Here is a 23,358-nt window from a genome sequence, read left to right as displayed (position 1 = left end):
TGAATAGCATTTCAAAGATTTATACCTATTTCCCCATTGTATCCTGCCCCTCCCATCTCAGCGAGCTAAAACTAATTCATATGAAACTGATTCCCCTTTACCAAGAATACTTTAGACCAAATTTGTGAGAGAATGCAGACATTCTTACAATAAAAAAAGGAATTTAAAAAAAATTCACTTTATTTCCGTTATTGGGCCCTTCCTCTCTTGACCCAGGTGCCCCAAGACCCATCATGTGTACAAAATTGCTTACCTTTCCCCAAAGATGTTTCAATCTAAACTGATACAAAATTAATGCACTGGTAAAAACCAGAAAAGATTTTCAATAATTTCCTCAAACTCTTGTTCCCCAGTTAGGCCCCATCCCTAACATCCAATTCCCCAGTTAGGCCCCATCCCTAACATCCAATTCCCCAGTTAGGCCCCATCCCTAACATCCAAGTGTGTTGAGACCCAAAAATTGGGACAAAGGATTTTGAAGAATTTGCCATATTTCCTCATTTTGGGCTCTGCCCCTCAGGCCTCAGGAGGTCTAGACCCACCATTTATACAAACTTTGTTCAAGTTCCCCCAAGGATGCTTCTGACCAACATCAGATAAAATTCCTTCAGTCATATCCTATGGGCCTGTTGAACTAACTCACCAAGTCTATTCAACATATGTATATGAGTGAGAGGTACCAAATTAGTCGCAACTGTAGCCTAGACCTTACAGCCCTGAAACTCAAACTTGTATGAGGTGATGTTGAATTTGAATAAGTATAGCTTTATCAAAATTCCTGAAGAAATGAAAATGATACAGAGATGAGGATGACTTGGAATGTGAGAGGACAGTAAAGAGATGAGAGTGACTTGGAATGTGAGAGGACAGGACAGACACATGTAACTACATAGGTTCTCTATAAAATGGCAAAGAATAACACTATACCTCCACTCTGCATAACTATACAGTATATACTTCTCCATTAATCAACTTAAATCCAATGTTATGCTGGGATAAATTACCATCTTAATAGTTGTGACAAAGGATATCCTTACACTTCAGTAACTCCACCAATGAAATGTATGTATGTACAGTCATTACCATAACAGTTTCTCATATGCCTTACACCCAGTATGATAAATAAATAAGTTCAAATTATTATTTACAGCCAAAACAAAACCCCTATTACCATATAGAAAAAAGTGTACAAATGCATTAGAGATATATTTAGAATCAATAATCGAACAAATAAAGGTTTTGAAGAAAGGGCTGAGGATCTAAAGCCTAAAATACAACAGATATATTACAAAGATATTTGAGCAAAGCAATACAAGATATATTTGAGTGAACACAGGACTTACAAATAAGAGAGACCATAACCATCTTCACAACAATGCCTCCAGATCTTTTTGTTTCTATGCACCAGTAAAAAGACACCAAAGACACTTACAAATAAATTATTCTGGGCATTTGTTTGATATCTGGAAAACTCTGTAACGACTGAAGTAAACAAAGTAACACCACAGGGAAGTGATAGCTCAACTGATAGAGTATACTACAAACTACAACCTAAGGTGAAGATCAATGTGTGAAGTTTGATGGTCCCTACTCATTAGGGGTGAGAGGAGTTGCTTCAACCTAAGGTGGAGATCAATGTGTGAAGTTTGATGGTCCCTACTTATTAGGGGTAAGAGGGGTTGCTTCAACCTAAGGTGGAGATCAATGTGTGAAGTTTGATGGTCCCTACTCATTAGGGGTGAGAGGGGTTGCTTCAACCTAAGGTGAAGATCAATGTGTGAAGTTTGATGGTCCCTACTCATTAGGGGTGGGAGGGGTTGCTACAACCTGAGGTGGAGATCAATGTGTGAAGTTTGATGGTCCCTACTCATTAGGGGTGGGAGGGGTTGCTACAACCTGAGGTGGAGATCAATGTGTGAAGTTTGATGGTCCCTACTTATTAGGGGTAAGAGGGGTTGCTTCAACCTAAGGTGAAGATCAATGTGTGAAGTTTGATGGTCCCTACTTATTAGGGGTGAGAGGGGTTGCTTCAACCTAAGGTGAAGATCAATGTGTGAAGTTTGATGGTCCCTACTCATTAGGGGTGAGAGGGGTTCCTTCAACCTAAGGTGAAGATCAATGTGTGAAGTTTGATGGTCCCTACTCATTAGGGGTGAGAGGGGTTGCTTCATGGAAATCAATGTGTGAAGTTTGGTCCCTATGAGAGGTGAGAGGGGTTCCTTCAACCTAAGGTGAAGATCAATGTGTGAAGTTTGATGGTCCCTACTCATTAGGGGTGAGAGGGGTTGCTTCAACCTAAGGTGGAAATCAATGTGTGAAGTTTGATAGTCCCTATGTATTAGAGGTGAGAGGGGTTGCTTCAACCTAAGGTGAAGATCAATGTGTGAAGTTTGATGGTCCCTACTCATTAGGGGTGAGAGGGGTTGCTTCAACCTAAGGTAAAGATCAATGTGTAAAGTCTGATGGTCCCTACTCATTAGGGGTGAGAGGGGTTGCTTCAGAGAGCGAAGATCACTAACAATTATGACCTGGTTGTGTTCTTGTCCTTGACATCTCTCTCCAATTATGTGGACAGCATGTAATGTGCCCCCTTTATGTTGGTCACATGTTGTTAAGTGTGATGGCCACCACCTTTCTACAATGAGATCCTGCCTATAAATGACTGGATGTTCAAGGGGAAATAAACCAGGCAAACAAACCAATCCCCACATTGATAAAAAAATCCATTAATTCACAAACTGTAACATTCATCACATCAGATTTCCTTTCTTATACAGGAAAGTGTGTTCAAAGTGTCTCTCACCACAGTAATGACAAAAATTGGAACTAAATTACAATGTTATCTAAAAATACAAAAGAATATAAAATGGGTGCCCTTGCAAACATTCCACAGGTCACAGAAGCAATAGAAAATGGGGTGTCCTTAATTCAACACTGGAATGCATTTCATGTACTATTAATTCAATTTATAAGCTGATTGCTTTAAAATACATTTCTGATTTGTGTGATATCCTTAAATAATGTATAAAAGTTAAAAAAATTGGGGGAATGTTGGAATCTTCAATACAGCTATGGTAAGTTAACAGTAGTATATGTTGAGTTATCTCCCCTATTTCTGTGATCCATAATATTACAAACACAGCCTTTCAGGCACATCATTTGTTATGAATACTCACTTATGTATTACTTCTTTTACGCAATGACATCCACTCCCTCAATACCTTACTGTGCACACAGTCAGACATATCACAACTATTAGGCCTTGTGGTCTCCACATCACACAAGTGGTGTACCTTACATTTTGTAACATATTGCACATCACAATACATATCAATGTTTTACTTCAACAAGTGAATTGTAACAAAATCCATAACCATCTTCCATTTTTTCTTTAGATTCTACTGTAATGATAAACATATGAATTTTAAACCTATAGGCACAGGCAAGAAGTGTTGTATAAGTTAGTTTAGTATTGTTGTGAATCATCATTAAACCGTTTATCTTCATAACATTGAATTTTTCTACAACTCTTACCACAAAATGAAACAAAATGACTAGAATTATATACTAGAGATAGAAAGGTTTCAGTGACTAGCTACACCACCAGTAATAGATTTAAAAACACAAGAGTTGTTTGAGAAAATCATAGCTTGCCTGTTGATGACATTCATATTACTGCTTGAACTAATAATTAACTATCTCCTGACTTTTACAATCCAGTTACACTTTTTACCACCAAAAACTCCAAAACAGAAATTTAATCCCTTTTGGGCCTCATAAATATGCAAAATATTGTTAAATACTCATATCAATACCTCAGTTATCTAATAATGAACACCTCTTGATACTGATGATCCAGTACTCATAGAAAAAAAAATTCCTGAAAAACTTTTCAACATTAATCATATTTATGTTGTATGATTTGCAGCTCTCACTTATGCTTTTGTTACATGACCACCATGGCATACAATAAATGTAGTCATGTAATATTTAAGTATTACTTCCAAGCATTAATTAATTATGACATCACATATGTAGAATGTTTTAACAATGAGAGACAATAGGAGTTTTATTTATTTAAAAGGTTTTACGTCTATTATTCTTTCAACAGATGAGATTGAGAGGAAAAACACCCTGTTTATATATGCTGACGTTATTATTTTATGACACATAATAAGGTTGTTTATATAGGCATTCATATCTGGTTTAATCTTCAAAATTTTCAATCTTTTGTCATCTAACATGGCATTTATGTATCAAGTTCTAAAGTAAACTTTTGTTAAATAAAGATATGTGGAGTAATGAAAAATTAACATTTGATTGAAAATAAACAAAATGTGCTTTGTAATAATACAACCACCAGTAGCCTGCCTGTAATCACTAAACAAAAATGTTGGCAGGATGTTTCACTCGACACATATTTTTGTACAGCGAAAAATAAGAAAAACATGTAAATTAATATTGTGTTTCGTGTTTACAGTGTAGGCATTGCTGAGAGTTATTTATAGATGGAGTGGAGTAAGAAGCACATAATTCCTGAAAGGAATAACAAATTTAATATTCAATTAAGAGCTAAGTCAGAGTAATAATCAACCCCAATACATACCACACATGTATATATATATATATCATTGTATATTTAGTTAAAGACATTGTAATTAAACAATAGTGACCTAAGGGTCATGAAGAATTTAATACTATATGCTGTATAAATTAACTACTGTAGAATTTAGGGGCACGAGATGGCAGGTTCCTGTACAGAAATACCTGTACAAATATAGAAATATCTATAGACACTTGTAGCATGCCACATATCCAAAACTGGGGTGGTGCCTCTCGTAGAATAAAGTAGCCAGTCTTAAATATGTCTCCACAAGTCCAGAACCCTACCATCTTCTTACTGAAAAAACAATGAGAATAAATGTGTTAATTCCAGTTAAATCACGTTCTTGTGATACAATACATAATGATCAAAACATCAAGACTAATATTAGAAATTCTTGTTCAACCCTTACTGATGAACGGAAAAAGATGGCCTGAAGATAATCAAAATCCCTCAAGAAATGAAACCACTAGAATGCCGACAAGGAGTTCTAAAAATTGTAGCTGGTAAGTGACCTTGACCCTTCAACGAGGAAACTTGAACTCATCCAAGATATTATAGTTCTTGATGACTGTGTGAAATCTTATCAAAATTTGTTGATAAAATCTCAATATCGTATCTACTTTATTACCAGGGGAAGATAAGGTGATAAAATCTCAATATCGTATCTACTTTATTACCAGGGGAAGATAAGGTGATAAAATCTCAATATCGTATCTACTTTATTACCAGGGGAAGATAAGGTGATAAAATCTCAATATCGTATCTACTTTATTACCAGGGGAAGATAAGGTGATAAAATCTCAATATCGTATCTACTTTATTACCAGGGGAAGATAAGGTGATAAAATCTCAATATCGTATCTACTTTATTACCAGGGGAAGATAAGGTGATAAAATCTCAAGATAATCAGAAAATTAACAAGATCAGAACTTTCTAAAGTACATATTAGAATTCATTTGCTTTTATTAAAAATATTTAACATTTTCTTAAAAGAAATATAAGTCCTTTCCTCGATCCTTTCCAATATTCAAAAGGGCATGCCACTTGTTTGAAAGTATTTTTGCTGTTACTGACAAATCTATCAACATCAGGAATTTACAACAGATTAAATACTTTGATGACCAAATTATATGCAAACAAAATAAAAGATGTCATACGGAATTTTGGGATATGGGGGGATTCTTTAAAACAAAAATTATTGAACATGTGTGCTGAAACAAGGGAAATAACTCCTATAGATATAGGCATCAAATCTACTCAAGAAAATTCTATTCCTAATTCTGTAATAAGCTTTATCAAAATCTTTCATATTTGTCAAGTGACCTTCAGTGTTTCAACGATCTATCATTTTTTTCTGCTATAATCTACAAAAAAGTCACTTGGAGCAAAACCACTAAATTGGTTGATGATTATTGATCTGTAAATAGCAGAAGTGGCATTGACCTTGACATTGGCACAATTTCTTAAATTTGATATCAACAAAAGTGATCTAGGCCTTGACACTATGATCTTACCTGAGATTTTTTATAGACCTACCTCATTCCTTGTGTGGACTTGTTTTTGAAATTCCTGTAAAACTGTGGTGCTCCTAATAAGGCTTCTGCGAACACAGCTAAAAATCCTATAAGTTCTACATAGATAATGTTGTTTAGGAGAAGAAAGGTCAGCAGTGCCATTACAGCAGTAAACAGTGAGATAAACTGGATGTAACTCTTGAAATCTGTCCACTGCCAAAAGTGACCACGGTCAAAATCTACAAAACATAAAATCATTATTTAATTATGATCATTAAGCAGCGGACAGGTTGTAAGTATAGTTTACACCAATCATAAACTGGTTTTGATATGTAGGTCAGCATAATCATATAAGAAATTAAGTGAAATATTCATTAAACATCAGTTAATAAATAATATTGAAATAACATGCATCTTTTGCATTTATTTCATATTTTAATAAGCTTGTATTATCTTTTTTACAATCTTATCTCTAAGTTTTGCTTTCAATTATTAAAACTTTCTTGTATATGTACAATGTACATTATTTCTCTAAAACAAGGAAGCAGTTCATTGTGTATGACAAAACTTTGAATGACAGCACTTGTCATCTAATGTTCATTAATTCAAAATTTCAAACTTGACTGAAATAAACCTATTTACCATGTGACCTCTGTAACATCACAAGATTTATAATCATTATTATTATTTCTATGAATGCTTATTATGAGAAAACTTGCATCTCTGGTTTTCACATGCATTTCTACATGCACCTTAAATAATATCACTGCATACTAACTTCTTGATAAATATGATTAAGCTCTGCACTGTATTAACTTTAATGTTTCACAAACATTTTAACAAGCCACACACATCTATTGACCTTGTTTAAGAATAGCTTTGTCCAAGACGAAGAGGAATGGGTTTCAAATTTTTGAGCTTTTTGTTAAATGAGATAATATTAACATGCTGTTGAAAAAATATCATCTGTTTTGTTTGGTTTTTTTTTATGTTACAATGAAGAGTGTATCAGTATTATCTAAAAGATAAAGCTCATGTACTTGAAAGCTGTTGTAATTGACAAACAAGGTAAAACGATATAACAACACAGATGAATCCATCACAAAACACAACCAATGTCATCTGGGGTTCATGCTTGGATTGGTGGCAGGTGTACATATGTAAATTCAGTTTCTGTAAAACATCATGCTAAAATATCAACATAACTTATCATGCAAGGACCTGGTTTCTGTTACCTGTTTACAAGTTGTTATGAATATGGATAACAGAAGGATTCTAACGTCTGAATCAATGACTGCACAGACAAAAATATATATCATGGACAGATATCTCATTAAACCATTCAAAGTACATGTAGTAAACTGGGAACATTCTGAAATCTAAGGAATTCTGGGTATCACACTTTGGCATGTATTTATATCATATTAACTTTGCCAAAATTCTCTTTCAGAAAACATGTTTTTCGTGCAATATATCGGTACCAAATAGGTATGCACTCCCATGCATCAAAATAGCAGCTAGAATTTTCCAATGTGTTGCTTTTTATCTAATGTTATCTACAACTGTTACTGAGTAATGTACTGGATATTAAATCTCTGACACATTTCGTCATCACAAAAAGGCAAGAGACCCATGGGTCTTAATGGTCATCAAACTGTATGGACATCTAAATACTGCAATCGGCAGCCATATTAGATATCAGACCTACCAAAGAAACAAACAATACTTGGTCTGAACACCAGAGGATCATTTCAGACAAGTTGCATCTGAATTCTGCTAGTTGAACTTTATGTGAAGTTTAAAGCAGGTTTGTTCCTGAAAACCATGATTGTAGGATCATGATACAAAACAGCTCGGTCAAAGTTTGCAGGGGATAAAATAAAAACTCTCTATGTTTGATTCTTTTCCATTGCCACAAAGTTTCAGCTCAGTGGAATCAGTGGAAGAAGCTAAAAATGTGTTTTTTGAGATTGTAGCCATATTGGGTTTCAAATATAGGGACAGACTGTAGAAATAATAACACGTGGTCAGAATCACCTCGGGACTATTTACCAACTTTGAATTCAAAATGTGAATCAGAAAATACCTATAAATGTCATTTGAATTTATTTTTTTTACAGGTTGAACTATTTCTCAACATTAGGTCTACAATTAATGTTTCAATATACACTGTATACAAAATAAAATTAATTTTACTACCCTGATGCCCAATAAAATACCCAAGACTGCTTAGATTAGATTAGGTTTTTAAAAAAGTGGCATCTACAAAATAAGACAAAAGAAAATAAAATTACAGAAAAACTTAAAATAAACAACACCAAGCTGAAAAACACAACATCAATATTTAGTAATGTTGATGAGTTAACACTAGCACTACTAAGGAGTCTTCAGGAAAGGGATCTGTGTAACAGGCAGTCACAACTCATCACAATCTCTGTCAGTCAGGACTCAATCATACCTCAGTTGACTGAGTCAAGAGTCAACACAATCATATCGCCGCCTGAATCAGGACTTATCAACCCAAGTCAGGATTCAAATTGATCAAAACTTAGCCTGAGTCAAGACTCAGTTATATCTCAGACTGAACTTGGACTCAATCATAACAAAGTATGAGTCAGAACTAATTCAAACCTCAATCTTGGTCGGGACTCAACACAATCATATTTAAATCTGAGTCAGGATTCAACACAAACATGTCTCAAAAAAAGTCAGGCCTATCACAGCCATATCTAAGTCTGAGTCAGGATTTAACACAATTATATCTCAGACCAAGTCAGGAAACATCACAGTCATATCTAAGTCTGAGTCAGGGTTCAACACAATTATATCTCAGACCAAGTCAGGAAACATCACAGTCATATCTATATCAGGGTTCAACACAATTATATCTCAGACCAAGTCAGGACTCATCACAGTCATATCTAAGTCTGAGTCAGGGTTCAACACAATTATATCTCAGACCAAGTCAGGACACATCACAGTCATATCTAAGTCTGAGTCAGGGTTCAACACAATTATATCTCAGACCAAGTCAGGACTCATCACAGTCATATCTAAGTCTGAGTCAGGGTTCAACACAATTATATCTCAGACCAAGTCAGGACTCATCACAGTCATATCTAAATCTGAGTCAGGCTTCAACACAATTATATCTCAGACCAAGTAGAGACTCATCAAAATCATAACTCAGTCTGAGTCAGTACTTGATAAAGACGCAATCAAATCTCATTTTGAGTCAGGGCTCAAGACAATTATAGCTCAGCCCACGTCAGCACAATCAAACCTGTGGATCAGAACGCAAGTATATCATATCTAAATTTAGTCATACCTCAACCATATTTTATTATACGTGAGGATGTCACGATACCCTACCGTAGCTGAAATCAGGACTCAATTATGTCCTACCCATAGTCAGAACTCAATTATAATGCCTCATCCTAAACAGGACTCAATCATATCCTACCCTTCAGAACTCAATTATAATGTCTCATCCTAAACAGGACTCAATCATATCCTACCCTTCAGAACTCAATTATAATGTCTCATCCTAAACTGGATTCAATCATATCTTACCCTTCAGAACTCAATTATAATGTCTCATCCTAAACTGGATTCAATCATATCTTACCCTTCAGAACTCAATTATAATGTCTCATCCTAAACTGGATTCAATCATATCTTACCCTTCAGAACTCAATTATAATGTCTCATCCTAAACAGGATTCAATCATATCTTACCCTTCAGAACTCAATTATAATGTCTCATCCTAAACAGGACTCAATCATATTTTACCCTTCGGAACTCAATTATAATGCGTCATCCTAAACAGGACTCAATCATATCTTACCCGAAGTCATGACTCAATTATAACTAACATTGAGTATGTTTGGACATATTCTTACTTTCCTTTGAGTCAGGACTCAATAAAACCTTATTTTAACCCAAATTAAGATGCTTAAAAAAATGCCTGGTATATCTAAATATCAGTTAAACACATGTTTTATAATACCGTTTTATAGACTTCTCAATAAACATTTTTTTACTTGTCATATACCAGTTATTTTATGTATGGAAATATAAGTTAGCAGTGTTCAGTCAGTGTATTTCAGTGTCATGGTAGGTTTGAATTTATATCAAAGCTACAAAATGTAGCTCAGCAAGTGAAAATTTCATACCAAATCCATTACTTTACTTTTCCAGAATTAACTTACAACTCAGATAGAACAATATTTAGTGATCATTTTGTGTGAGGTTAATATTGGCTCTCAAAGTTGAAACAGGTTTCATCTCAAAGTCAACAAATTAGTAATGATATGAAATTGAATTTACGACAAATAAATTATTGCATCTACCTATACAATATCAAGGCTGTAAAAAATATGAAATATTAGGAAACAAAACTCCCATCAACTTAAAACAGGTCAACACTTAAAAACAATCATCTCTCTCACAGTGCCAAAAACTAACTGTGTTTGTATTAAGAAGCAGAAAGATGGAGGTTACAGTCAGTGCATATAAAAGATGGATGATAAAAAACTATTGGCTACATACCAAGAAAGGTAGACCTGCCAACAGTCTTCCCCAAGTTGGGGTATGACCGGGAGGTATCTGTGTCGCCATTTTGGTGAAGATGATTCTGAGAATCTGTCACGAACATAGCAAACAACAGACTGACAATGAGTTAAAAGGGGATGTATGTTATTAATAGTGTGCTGATGAGGTAGTTAAAAGATTACAGGTGGAAATGCCATTATCAGTGAAAAATATTAGTTTGCTGGCGATGTGGGACTGATTAATTGTCACAGTCTAGAGCCACTTTAGAAAATGATAATTAAGCAAGTACACATTGATGTCTTTATCTTCCTCTGTTATGTTATAAATTTTCCCTTGCAAAAAACTTCCAACATTTTGATGCTGACAGAGAGCTCTTGGAGGTTGCAATGACATTATTTCAACTTCAGTCTCATGTACATTAACAGTTTACATTTTGACAACAAAGTAAACATGACTGCATGCTTCATTTTCACAAAAAAAATTAAAAAAAAAAATAACAGTGAAGTTTTTAGTAAACCTTGCTGTTGATTCCAAAAATATCACTTCATATCTGTCCTCGGCTTATTTTGATATTCATAGTTAAAGCTATTATTAGCAGAAGTATTCAAATTAAACATGTGAGAAAAAGAAAACAATTTTGAATACCATTACTAGTATACCTTCACGTAAATATCTTTCAGGTACAAGTTAAAAGTTTATACATGAAAACAATAAAAAGACATTAAATACCTGTAGATACAAAACTGTAAATACCATATACAAGGTGTAAATATATTAAAACACCATATTCAATGACCTGATATACAATACAACAAACAGGAAATAGTAAATATCATACAGGAAGGAAACAGCAAATAGGAAGTACAACAGAACAGTAGAAAACTCATATTGGAAGACAAAGTCAGATTTTCTTATAGAACACAATTTACCTGTCTCAACCACAACCAAAGACAATGTCTACCTGATTCTGATAGGTGATTAATTGGTTTGTTTACTTTTTTATCCAAAGTTAAATAATCATTGACATTTTGATCAACTAGAGCTGATGTAGAATTTCAGACATCCAAAAATCTAATAACCTCCTCCAGAACCGTGCAAGCAAAAGTTCCAATACCACTAACACATCCATTCATACATCAATCATCAATGTAATCATAGTACAAAAAAAGTGATATATTTTGCTATCTTAACCACAACACTCATACTGAAGTATTGGGCATCTTCATAACTACATTATTGACATTTACAATGAAATAATATAGATATATGAATTTCAGGGATGGGAAACACTCCCATCATATATACCATAAACTATTATCAATCATGAAGATGCACACTACATGGGCTTATGCCTAAATATTGAGAGGCTTCATTTTTTGGGGTTTTTTTTTGGCAATAAGCTCTTACAACTTATCTCCTGATACTAATTAAACACCTGGTACAGTACTTCTTCATTTACAGAGAAAATGAAATATTGTGACAATTAACACCTGGATTCAAACTCACTAAAAACCAATTAAGGACAGAAACCTGGCACAATTCCATGAAGTACTTTTATACACCAGCTTGGAGTCTATGAATGTCAGAATTCCATCCCTATAAAAAGTAAGGAAAATAAGCAGCACTCAAATGGGTTGGCATTCAAATGATAATTGTGGAAAGAAATTGCCATTTTCACAAACATTTTGCACACGGATCGAAAGGTCTGTACCTTATCTACTATATCTTCAAATGGGACATGTCTCTTAATACCAATACACTCACAAAATGTACATTTTCCCAGCCTCAATCTATTTAAGCTTTTGTTTGTGTTAGCCATGCCTCCTCTAGTCACTTGCCCATAGCCTCACCACTTCTTGCGCATGTGTAAACGTTCAGACAATGCTGTAAACAATTACAGAGGATGGAGCCCTATATGAAGACTATGACTAGGAAATAATCCACTTACAATTTAAGAACAACAAATGTTGCCTTGGACCATTCCTTTTCATAAGTTAAATAAAGCTGGAAGTGTGTGTTTATACTTGTCTAGCTTATTTCAGTAATGATACACATCATAGCTATGTGGGAAATACCTTGAGTATAGTAGAATCTTGTTAAGTCACATGGTTGACTTCCTGCCCTAATTTCCATCAAAATATGTGTTCATTAACAAAAAGAATCTATATAAATGTTTTCACTGAACATTAGAATATGACATTGGTATCAGCTTGTAGATGAAGAAATGACCATTTGATTCATGTGCAATACGCATGTAAAAATGATGATTTCATTCAAAAGTTATCAAATCAATGCCAACATGTGCATGTTCTGCTTATTTCCCTCAATCTTTTACAGCGACAAAGTTCTAATGTTCATCAATCCAAGTTGATACATAAAAGTTGTGAGAACATCAGAATAATTTGGACTAGACTTAGCACTACTCACCAGCACCAAAACTATCATCTCATATATTTTTATAAAATAATCCATATTACATTAAAGTATTATTTACATTCAAAAGACTCATGAAAAGAAAAAAAAAATTTCCTCATATCAATGTGTCCAGTAGTTAAATGACACTAATAAATTTTTCTGTCTAAGATTGTACAAAAGACAAGTTAACAGTGCACTTTAATACACATTTAGAGTTTAAACACTTCAATGTATATTGTACCTCAAAGTAATACTACTATAACCACACTATATCTGTAATACAGGTAAACAAAACAGAGATTTTTGTTTCATATAAAGAATAAATATTATAAATGTCACATCATAAACATTTTGAAAGTTTACGGAGGATAGATGAAGATTAAATGATAGTAAAAGCAAGTGTTTTTGCTACACAAAATGCTAGAATATGTCAATAAGTAGAAAATCTCAATAGAAAACATGTGTGATCGTAGTGTGTGCTGCAGTAGTTCAGAGTGCCAGTATATATGACCTGAGAGATATGACCCATCCACCAAAATAGCATATCTAGTAGAATTTTACAAAATATCTCAGAAGTACTATGTATATTCCAGAATGAAAATTCTACCCTTTAGTAGTATTAATGATATATAGAGTATAACTGAAATAAGAGTGCTCAATGTTATAGACAGATGCATGGTGTTAGAAATCCTTACCAGTGAATTTGTGTGGTTTTGATGCCACTATTTCTGATTTGTTTTTCATCTGTACACACAGCTTAACCATCATCAACATTGTAAACACCATTATGATACTTTGAGCAAGAAGTGGTAACTCAAAGTGCTTTCCAAACCTAAAAGTAAAGATATTCATGAAAATTATGAAACAAATTTAAATACAAGATTTCCTTCTCATCTATATTTGGAACTTCATTGTTATTTTGTTTTCCAATTATAAACAACTAAACTGTCTATATTTCTCCATTTTGCTATAATTTGTTTGTCAAAGTCTCATTTCTAGTCACAGAAATACAGCACACATGCAATTTCAAGCATGTTGTTTTTTGCTTCTGGATTATAATTGAAAATGATGTTTTAGAATATTAACCTATTCAATACCTAAGGAGGACAAAAACTACTGTATTGTGTTCCTAAATGTCAACCTTTTGTGAACCTTGGGGGTCAAAACTCAACAAACTTAAAAAGGACCACATTTCTGTATAAAGTTTAGGCAGTTGTAAGCTGAATGCTTCAGTGAAACTTGTATGAGATAGGCCCAAAATATTGTAGGATAAAGCTACATATCAAAACTTGTACTCTATTCTTAATGATGCAAGGCAGTGAACATACTGAATACAGTCTGCATGTAAATTCTCATATATCATTATTTTGCACTAAAACAATGTGTCAAATTATCATTAAATGAACAAGAATATTCAGAACAATTTGAGTTCTTGTTCATAAATGTTCTTCAATACATTCTATAATATGAATCCCCACAACATAAAACAGAAATATTGTGTATTTATATTTAGCAAATCTGACAAAGGTAAATTCAAAATTTAGTCTTAGAGGGCATTAAAATACACTTGAAATTTTCATAAATTGAAATGTGATACAAACCAGAACATGATCCTGAGTATATTGGCTATAAGCAAGGTGAGACAGACAAATGTGGAGAACCCCTCTGTGTTACCACTTCTCCTGATATCTCGGTATTGTGGAATAAACGGCACCACTCCACCAAACACCATGGCAGCTGCCGCCCCCCAGTTGATAATACCCATAACTGATAACTCAGGTAACATTCCTGACAGATGATTTGGCACATCAGCTAACATCGCCTCAAGTTGAGCAGCTACAGGGGAGTCTGATGATGATATCATATCCCTCAAATCCTGGCCTTCCTATAGTAACAGTGTAGATATTGTTGTCACCCTTTCAAGTAATTTGTCATTCTTGCAAAATCTGTAAAGAAAAAAGCACAATCTAATACCTTGTTACAAAACAAGTAACTTATATCAGTGAATAACAATCATCTAGAAACATGTTTTAGCTTATAATTTAGTGGCAATCAAATATAATGTTGAACTGTTTTCAGAGATGAAACATAACAATTACAAAGAGTGTATATGTATAATGAATTTGAACATTTTATAATATTCAAAATTCAGAATTTGATTGTTGCGTAGCTTGACATACAATACTGAATAACAATTAGCAAGATACATGCTGATTTCCGGCATTTTGATATGCTGCTGAAATGTTTTCAGAGATGAAACATATTATAACTTATTTGAAGCTTTTACAGCATTCAAAATTCAGATTTTTATTGTTTTGCAGCTTGATATACAATATTTTACATTCAGAATGTGAATGTTGTGCATCTCGACAGTTTTCAATGAGATGTGTCTATCACCTTTCTAATAATGATATTGAAGTCAATCTGCTAAGGACCACAAGTCCACATGACACCTTACTACATCATCTATGTAAAATTGTTTGGGATCTCGGACACAAAGATACCCAAAACTTCAAAACCTGCAGGCTTTTTATGTTAAAAACAGTTCATACATGTATGATCAAACAGGTCACCAAATTCACATGATCAATAATTAATCTATTTCTCAGCTTTATTTAGAGAAAAAATGTGATCATCTCCACCTCTTAATTAAGTACAGCCTCTACATTATAAGGTTAAGCAATGATATGACGAATACATGTAGTTCTAATTTACTGTAGTCTGTACTTTATTTGTTGATGTTTTTGTTAGTATTTTACTTTGAAGTTCGTGTACTTGGAAATTTTCAGTATCTAACATTAGTTTCAGGTGTCCAATCTACATATATGAACAATTCCACATCTACATAAAATAAGTTACCATAAATAGAAACCTCTTAACAATACATAATAGTGATTTTGGACACAGATATTTGAGTTTTGGACTTATGCTTTTCCTGTGGGACTCATCCATATATAGAAATGTGCAAGTTTTCATAATTAATGGGACTCATCAACACTTAGAATTTTTAAAATGTCGCTCTGGGCTTTCCAATGCGAACGATTTTTAAAAAAAAGAGTACAAACACCATTCATATCTTTACTGGGAAAGCCTTACCCTCGCTTTTCTTTTATATGGTTGCCCAACTTGGAATGTCTTTAGTTTGTTTTTGTATTTTTGTCTTACTCTTTCAATCTGTTCTCAATTACAAATAAACTTTATTTTTTCTACCATCTATATCTCTCCTTTTTTCCTTTGATCTTCCAATGCAACATCTTCATGTTCTTACTCCCTATTTAAGATATCTATTTTTTCTAAAAAAAAAATTTTTTTTTAAATGAAAGAATTGTAATTGTATGTTGAGTGAAATTAGTTTTGTTTATATTTAATGTATTGTTTTAAAAATTCTTTGGAAAAAAAATAAATGTATAACATGATATGGATTTCTTCCTATATGTACCATATTGTATACTTTATGTACCTTTTAAATAACTCATGTTAGATGTCCATTATTATCAAAAAGTGATGATATTTATGTCTGATATACAGTGATATATTATGTATACAGTATGTAATTTTCATAACTCATAAAGTCACATATCAGATTTCAAATTATGTATATTATACAGATGACATTCTTTTAAATTATTCTTAACTTTAGAAAATATCTAGGTTTTACTCCAGGAAATACAAATGTTAATTAACCGTTTGTTTTAGTATAGCGTTTTGTTACTACGGTGCACATGTGATACACGAAGAAACATGCTGCACTACTGACTACCTATATGCCGTATGAGTTGCGTAATACGTCAATCACGTTTGTCTGCAAACGTTTACAACAAGGAACTTACTGTTTATGTGCAAACATAAAGTTCCAGTATCCACATTGGTATTTAGGTTAGAGTCCATTATAACACATTTGTCGCTAAACATAGTCTGGTTATGTCATTTTGTATCTATTCTCTGCAAATGCTACAATCCAAAGCTATCATATGGTAAATTCAATTAGTTAAGCTTCGAAGACAATCTGTGAGCAGACTTGGAGAATCAACGTCCCAAATCAAAACTTTCATGAACAAGTTAGATGGATATCAATTTGTGATGCAAAATTGGCTTTGATGTAATGATTTTGGCTATACCTTAGCCTTCATGAGTACGATTCTGGAACAGAATATCCCACTGTTGTTATCTGCCGGTGTGTGTTCGTCTATTTGCTTAAATTCATCTTCCAGTCGTCGACAGTTTAAGAAGAGTTCCGAACTAGGGGAGGTTACTCTACTCATGGTTGATTTGTCTCCCATGTATTGAATCGTAACAACAGCAAATATCTAAAAAGATGCTTTATTTTACATTTAATATAAAGTAAATAATCAACAACACACACATACGAATATAAAGAATACGCAAAATTTAAACATTTCAACATAATTATATACAATTCCGAGTACATTAATTTGCTACTCTGTAGAATTGCAAGTAGGACTATGAATACATATAACTATAATCAGGAAAGTAATTTGGTCTTGGTCTCTCGTGCTGTGTTTTTGGTTTAGGACAGTTTCAAAGAAACACAAACTGCTGGCCATGTATACTTGTGAATATAAATATTGATTTAAAAATACCTAAATATATTAAATCAATGGAAAATACAAAAACAATCAATATATATGCCCTTCCAATCCCGTTTGGAGGAAGACACAAAATTAGCTGGAGACGAGTGTGCTTCGCAGCGAGTTCAACTTGGATTTGTGATATTTTTGTATGATTTTCTAAATGTGATTTGCTATTTTATGTAGCATATACACAGTGCCAATCTGGTGCAATGTAATGATACTGGATATGCGTTTTAGCTGTTTTCAAATACTTCCACAAAGTTGTGATTCGATGGTGGTAAGCATTATTTGTATAAACGATTTGTTTTTAAGCCACATTAAACACTGTTTTCCTGGTAACACGCACTGAAATAAAATAGTGCATTATATCGAAAGACAGGTGGATCAGTACTTCAAATGTCAATCGGAGGGCAAACATGTATAAAAGAGATATGTTAAAGTGAATGACACATAGTATGCTATATCATAGATAATATATCTCATTATATAAGATATCGTATAGAATATATAAAATATAATAGAAATCTCGTTTCTATATGGGATATCTCATGTAGAATGAGAGTTCGTGGCATGAAGTTACTTCTCTCCAAGAATCCTTTGGGGTGCTTGCGAATATGCACTCGATGGCGAAAGGAACACGCTACTTGACAGTTTCGAGAAATGTATTGAGAGACGAAACTATTCCTTATCCTCGGTAATGGTTCTTAAGGAAATGATATTGATAACATAAAACAATGGAAGTCAGCTCTTATATTATATAAATAATCATTGGATTATCTTATGAAAATGCTGAGATTAACAAAGTCTAGTTCCTATATAGTATATCATATCTAAGACGAGACTTCACATTACATAAAATACATTATATCTCAATATATTATATAAAATATCCCATACAGAAAATAATTGATGTATCTTATATAACATATCAGATACCTTATGTATCACAATTATATTGATATCTTGTACATCAACATGTACACTGAAATAAAATAGGGCCCGACATTGCTCCATGACAAAAAATAAGCTAGCTTGTTATAGACATCCCCACAAGGCTCGACATTACTGACTTTACTTTGGATTTTCTAAGTATGATATATCTGATTTCCGTACTAGTCTTTCTAAGTTTTCATCCTAATAATAAATGTTTCAACGTCATCACTTGATAATTGAGACGCCACAAGAAACAAACAGAACCGAGCAGAAATGGTAATTACATATTTCTTTTTTGTGAATTGTTAGTAGTATAATATTATGTGGTCGGAAGGCAATTAGGATCTTTGTTAAATGAGATCCTGTTTATATTGATTACTACCTGACCATGATATGATATGTTGTACACTGTACGTGGCTTACTGTTTTATCCTATATATTACGTGACCTTATATACTGTCACTTCGATTGGCCCGATTTAACTATATGTGATCATATCTTCGTGTGATTTAAGCTGTTGAAAATCTAACACAGAGAAGACAAATATATCGCCTATATGTATACACAAGGATCTGACACGAATTGTCTATTCACGGTCAATAAAATGGATAAGTGAAGGTTAAGGTTATGGTTAAGGGTATATAAAGTCCGAACGGTTCTGACTACCTATCAAAGATTTTATTTTGTCTTGGTCGCGGACGGGTAGCTAGAATTCCTCCCTTTATACAAAACACCAAATACTAGCGACCTCTGCATTCCTTTCGGTCTACTTTGGTTTACCTCGGTTGTATGTAACAGGCTAAGTAACGAGTCCTAGAAGGACGAAGCAGCTGTATGATACAATCTAAGTAACGAGTCCTAGAAGGACGAAGCAGCTGTATGATACAGTCTAACTGACGAGTAATAGGAGGACGAAACAGCTTTATGATAAGTCTAACTTACGAGTCGCAGAAGGACGAAGCAGCTGTTTGATACAGTCTAACTGACAAGTCGCAGAAGGACGAAGCAGCTGTATGTTACAGACAAAGTGACGAGTCCTAGAAGGACGAAACAGCTGTATGATACAGACTAAGTGACGAGTCCTAGAAGGACGAAACAGCTGTATGCTACAGACTAAGTGACGAGCCGCAGAAGGACGAAGCAGCTGTATGTTACAGACTAAGTGACGAGCCGCAGAAGGACGAAGCAGCTGTATTATTCAGTCAAATTCATTATTTGGGTATATTGTATCTAATTCTGAGTTTGTATTTAAATATGATATCTTTGTGAAATCCTTAAATGGTGACATGGTTTCTCACTCAGTCAAATCATACTGGTAACTTTCTAACAATCCTTACTGACAATGGTAGGCACTCTGTAGGTTTTCCACCGTGTCTTATATCAATGTTTAATAAAAAGACCAAAAGGACATTCTTTTTGTACACTATACTCCGTAAAGATAAACCAAAGCAATCTTTACCCTCCTGTCTCTGTCAAACTAACTTGTCTGTGTTTGACGTCTGGATAACAGCCGTGTCATTTGAAAATCGTGCCCACAGATGAGGGATCACTTCGGGACGCTCTTATAAATATATCATATTACAATTTCACATCCTGGACGTAGTAGCATGGCATCCCTTATACACATTATACCGACCACTTGCTATTTGGGTTTTGGAGGATCACATGAAATACTGAGTGACAAGCAAAGAGCTCGGAACACACTTTTAAAGACTGAATTGACATGGCTTTGAGAGAAAACTGATAGCTTTTCTCAACATGGCGGACGCTCAACCCAAAGCTAAATGTGAGGTAGAGTCGAGAGGGATTTAAGGAAGAAGGAAAGTCTTAGTTATAAGTACACCGTGAAGACCACTCATTGAGTCGCCTTGTTCGATCACTTACGTCATACCTGCATGTCACTACACATTTAGAGACTGATAAGTGTTATCTCACTCTAACGTTAAAGGTCAATTTTATATCGCAACTTTGAAAATCGAAAAATGCCAAATATGAACAAAAATGATTAATCATGACGAGACCGATTATGTATGTATGGAGCATCAGACCTTGAGTAATGAAGTCTTATCCAAGAATATCACACCCTAAAGATAGACGACCCGATATACTGTTGGTATAAAATCCGTAGTGACTGTTTCTGTATAGACTCCTACCATTGGAGTGACACAGGCTTAGGTAATGTGTCATGACTTGATGTCCACAAGTATAATCATAATGTGTTTCGTTTAAGGAAAATATCACTATTATTACCCGGTAAATATAATCGAACCCCAGCCTAATTGATAAATTGGATTTCCATAAGATGCCTATTTGTTGAATGTTTGCTACTTTCCTTATGAGCAGACCGGAACCTCAGATGAAGTTCGTAATCACTCTCCATCATGTAGTTCGGATATTGACACTTCAAAAGTCACGACAGTTTTGCTCTTTAAGTTCCTCGTTGCCTGATGTTGAAATGTCTTGTAGCTGTTGATAGCAACATGCTGAACTACATCCCACACTTTTTACCACTGCTTTATTAGTACAGCCATGCTAGCAGTTTTTTTCAGTAATGTATAAGTATAAGTTGTTAAGGTAAGTGGGGAAAAACCCCGAAATATTATGTAACCAACAACAAAACGTCAACCGAGATTTAATTAATTAAGTATCAGATACACAACGGTACAGAAATTCGCCATATTTATACCTTATCCTCCCGATGGCCAGCGGTTCAGTTGTAGTTATGCATTGTATGCTTTCATATTTCATAATTATTCATTTTCTGCCAATGTCCCCTTGACACCGCCTCTCTCTTGGTCCCTGCGGGAATGACATTTTGTTCTGTTCTTTGACCAGCTCCGCTACTTCCTCTACTTGAAGTCAGAACTTTTAATTACTAATACTCATGATTGATTAAAATTAATATGACAGCCATGACTTTCTCATTTCAGAAATATTCTCATCGTGGGACTGAATGATATTTCGCCGTGTCTGATGCTTGTTTATATATATAATATATCTAGCGACATAATAGTTATTGTCCCTGTTCTTATGTTCTGATTGAGAACGCGTCATTATTTAGCTGCGATTTAAAATCAGATGGCTTGCATCGACTTTATTCTTCCAGGAAACACACTCATATGTGAGTGATACTTTCTAAGGGTTTCCATGTAAATATTTGGCTTTTTTGCAATTTTCGTAATTCATTTTATTTCGTAGAAGGTATTTTTTAACATTCCCCGTATAAAGCATTTGAATACATCACGAAATATCTCAATTTCAGTGCTTTAGAAGTAATAATGTACGTTAAGTAATTCGTTGAGTTTTGTTTCAGTAACCAGAAGTAATTTGATGACCGAGAGATCACGGGTAATCCGATTACATTAACCAATGCGGTTTTACCCTACTGTACCAAAGTGTTTTTACCCTACTGTACCAAAGGGTTTTTATCTTACTGTACCAAAGGGTTTTTCCCTTACTTTGCCAAAGGGTTTTTAATCTACTGTGCCAAAGGGTTTTTACCTTTCTGTACCAAAGGGTTTTTCTCTACTGTACCAAAGTGTTTTGACTCTACCTACTAAAGGGTTTTTATCTCACTGTATCAAAGGGTTTTTACCCTACTGTACAAAAGGGTTTTATCTTACTGTACCAAAGGATTTTTACCCTACTGTACCATAGTGTTTGTACCTTACTGTATCAAGGGGTTTTTACCTCACTGTATCAAAGGGTTTTACCCTACTGTACCATAGTGTTTGTACCCTACTGTATCAAGGGGTTTTACCTTACTGTACAAAAGGGTTTTATCTTACTGTACCAAAGGATTTTTACCCTACTGTACCATAGTGTTTGTACCCTACTGTATCAAGGGGTTTTACCTTACTGTACAAAAGGGTTTTATCTTACTGTACCAAAGGATTTTTACCCTACTGTACCATAGTGTTTTTACCCTACTGTATCAAAGGGTTTTTACCTTACTGTACCAAAGGGTTTTATCTTACTGTACCATAGTGTTTTTACCTTACTGTACCAAAGGGCTTTTACCCTTCTGTACCAAAGTGTTTTTACCTTACTGTACCATAGTGTTTTTACCTTACTGTACCAAAGGGCTTTTACCCTTCTGTACCAAAGTGTTTTTACCCTACTGTACCAAAGTGTTTTTACCTTACTGTACCAAATTGTTTTTACCCTACTGTACCATAGTGTTTTACCCAACTGTATCAAAGGGTTTTTACCCTACTGTACCAAAGGGTTTTTACCCTACTGTACCCAAGGGTTTTTACCCTACTGTGCCAAAGAGTTTTTACCCTACAGTACCAAAGTGTTTTTACCCTGTACCCAAGGGTTTTTACCCTACTGTACCAAGGTATTTTTACCCTACAGTACCAAAGTGTTTTTACCCTACTGTACCAAAGTATTTTACCCTACTGTACCAAAGGGTTTTTACTCTACTGTACCAAAGTGTTTTTACCCTACAGTACCAAAAGGTTTTTACCCTACTGTACCAAAGTGATTTTACTCTACTGTACCAAAGTCTTTTATCCTACAGTATCCGAAAGTGTCTTTCATTACTCAGGTTTTACTTAACCCCAGAACTAATAATTCGGTATCTGAAAAACAACCTTTTTATTTTGAATTTCATAATTTGAATGTTCTGAGTTTTAATTTGGTACCTCACAACTATTTGATGTGTCAAATTTTACTCCTTTTTTTCAAGGGACATATTAATAAACACCGGGACAGTTAATAGCTGACTTGATTGAGAA

The 23,358-nt window shown here is 34.1% G+C and overlaps 1 protein-coding gene across 2 annotated transcripts; it reads right to left on the bottom strand.

Annotated features, from left to right (window-relative positions):
• Nucleotides 1-2,211: 2,211 nt before the first annotated feature.
• Nucleotides 2,212-17,280, bottom strand: LOC132561159 (solute carrier family 66 member 2-like). 2 transcript variants are annotated; one of them, XM_060225886.1, is made up of 6 exons: nt 17,210-17,280; nt 14,693-15,037; nt 13,787-13,923; nt 10,674-10,766; nt 6,144-6,360; nt 2,212-4,900 (listed from the first exon to the last, which is right to left on the bottom strand). In XM_060225886.1, the coding sequence occupies exons 2-6, from the start codon at nt 14,953-14,955 to the stop codon at nt 4,714-4,716; spliced, it is 897 nt and encodes a 298-aa protein (XP_060081869.1). In that variant the 5' UTR covers nt 14,956-15,037; nt 17,210-17,280; the 3' UTR covers nt 2,212-4,713. The 2 variants fall into 2 exon arrangements, with proteins under 2 accessions (XP_060081869.1, XP_060081870.1); XM_060225887.1 differs by lacking the exon at nt 10,674-10,766.
• Between the last annotated feature and the right edge of the window lie 6,078 nt (nt 17,281-23,358).

Source organism: Ylistrum balloti, unplaced genomic scaffold, assembly GCF_031769215.1.
Source record: "Ylistrum balloti isolate Yb309-2 unplaced genomic scaffold, AGI_CSIRO_Ybal_v1 Utg371158, whole genome shotgun sequence".
In the NCBI taxonomy this organism is placed as follows: domain Eukaryota; kingdom Metazoa; phylum Mollusca; class Bivalvia; order Pectinida; family Pectinidae; genus Ylistrum; species Ylistrum balloti.
The sequence above is the reverse complement of the archived record's forward strand: the minus strand, read 5'-3'. Positions and strand labels throughout refer to the sequence as shown.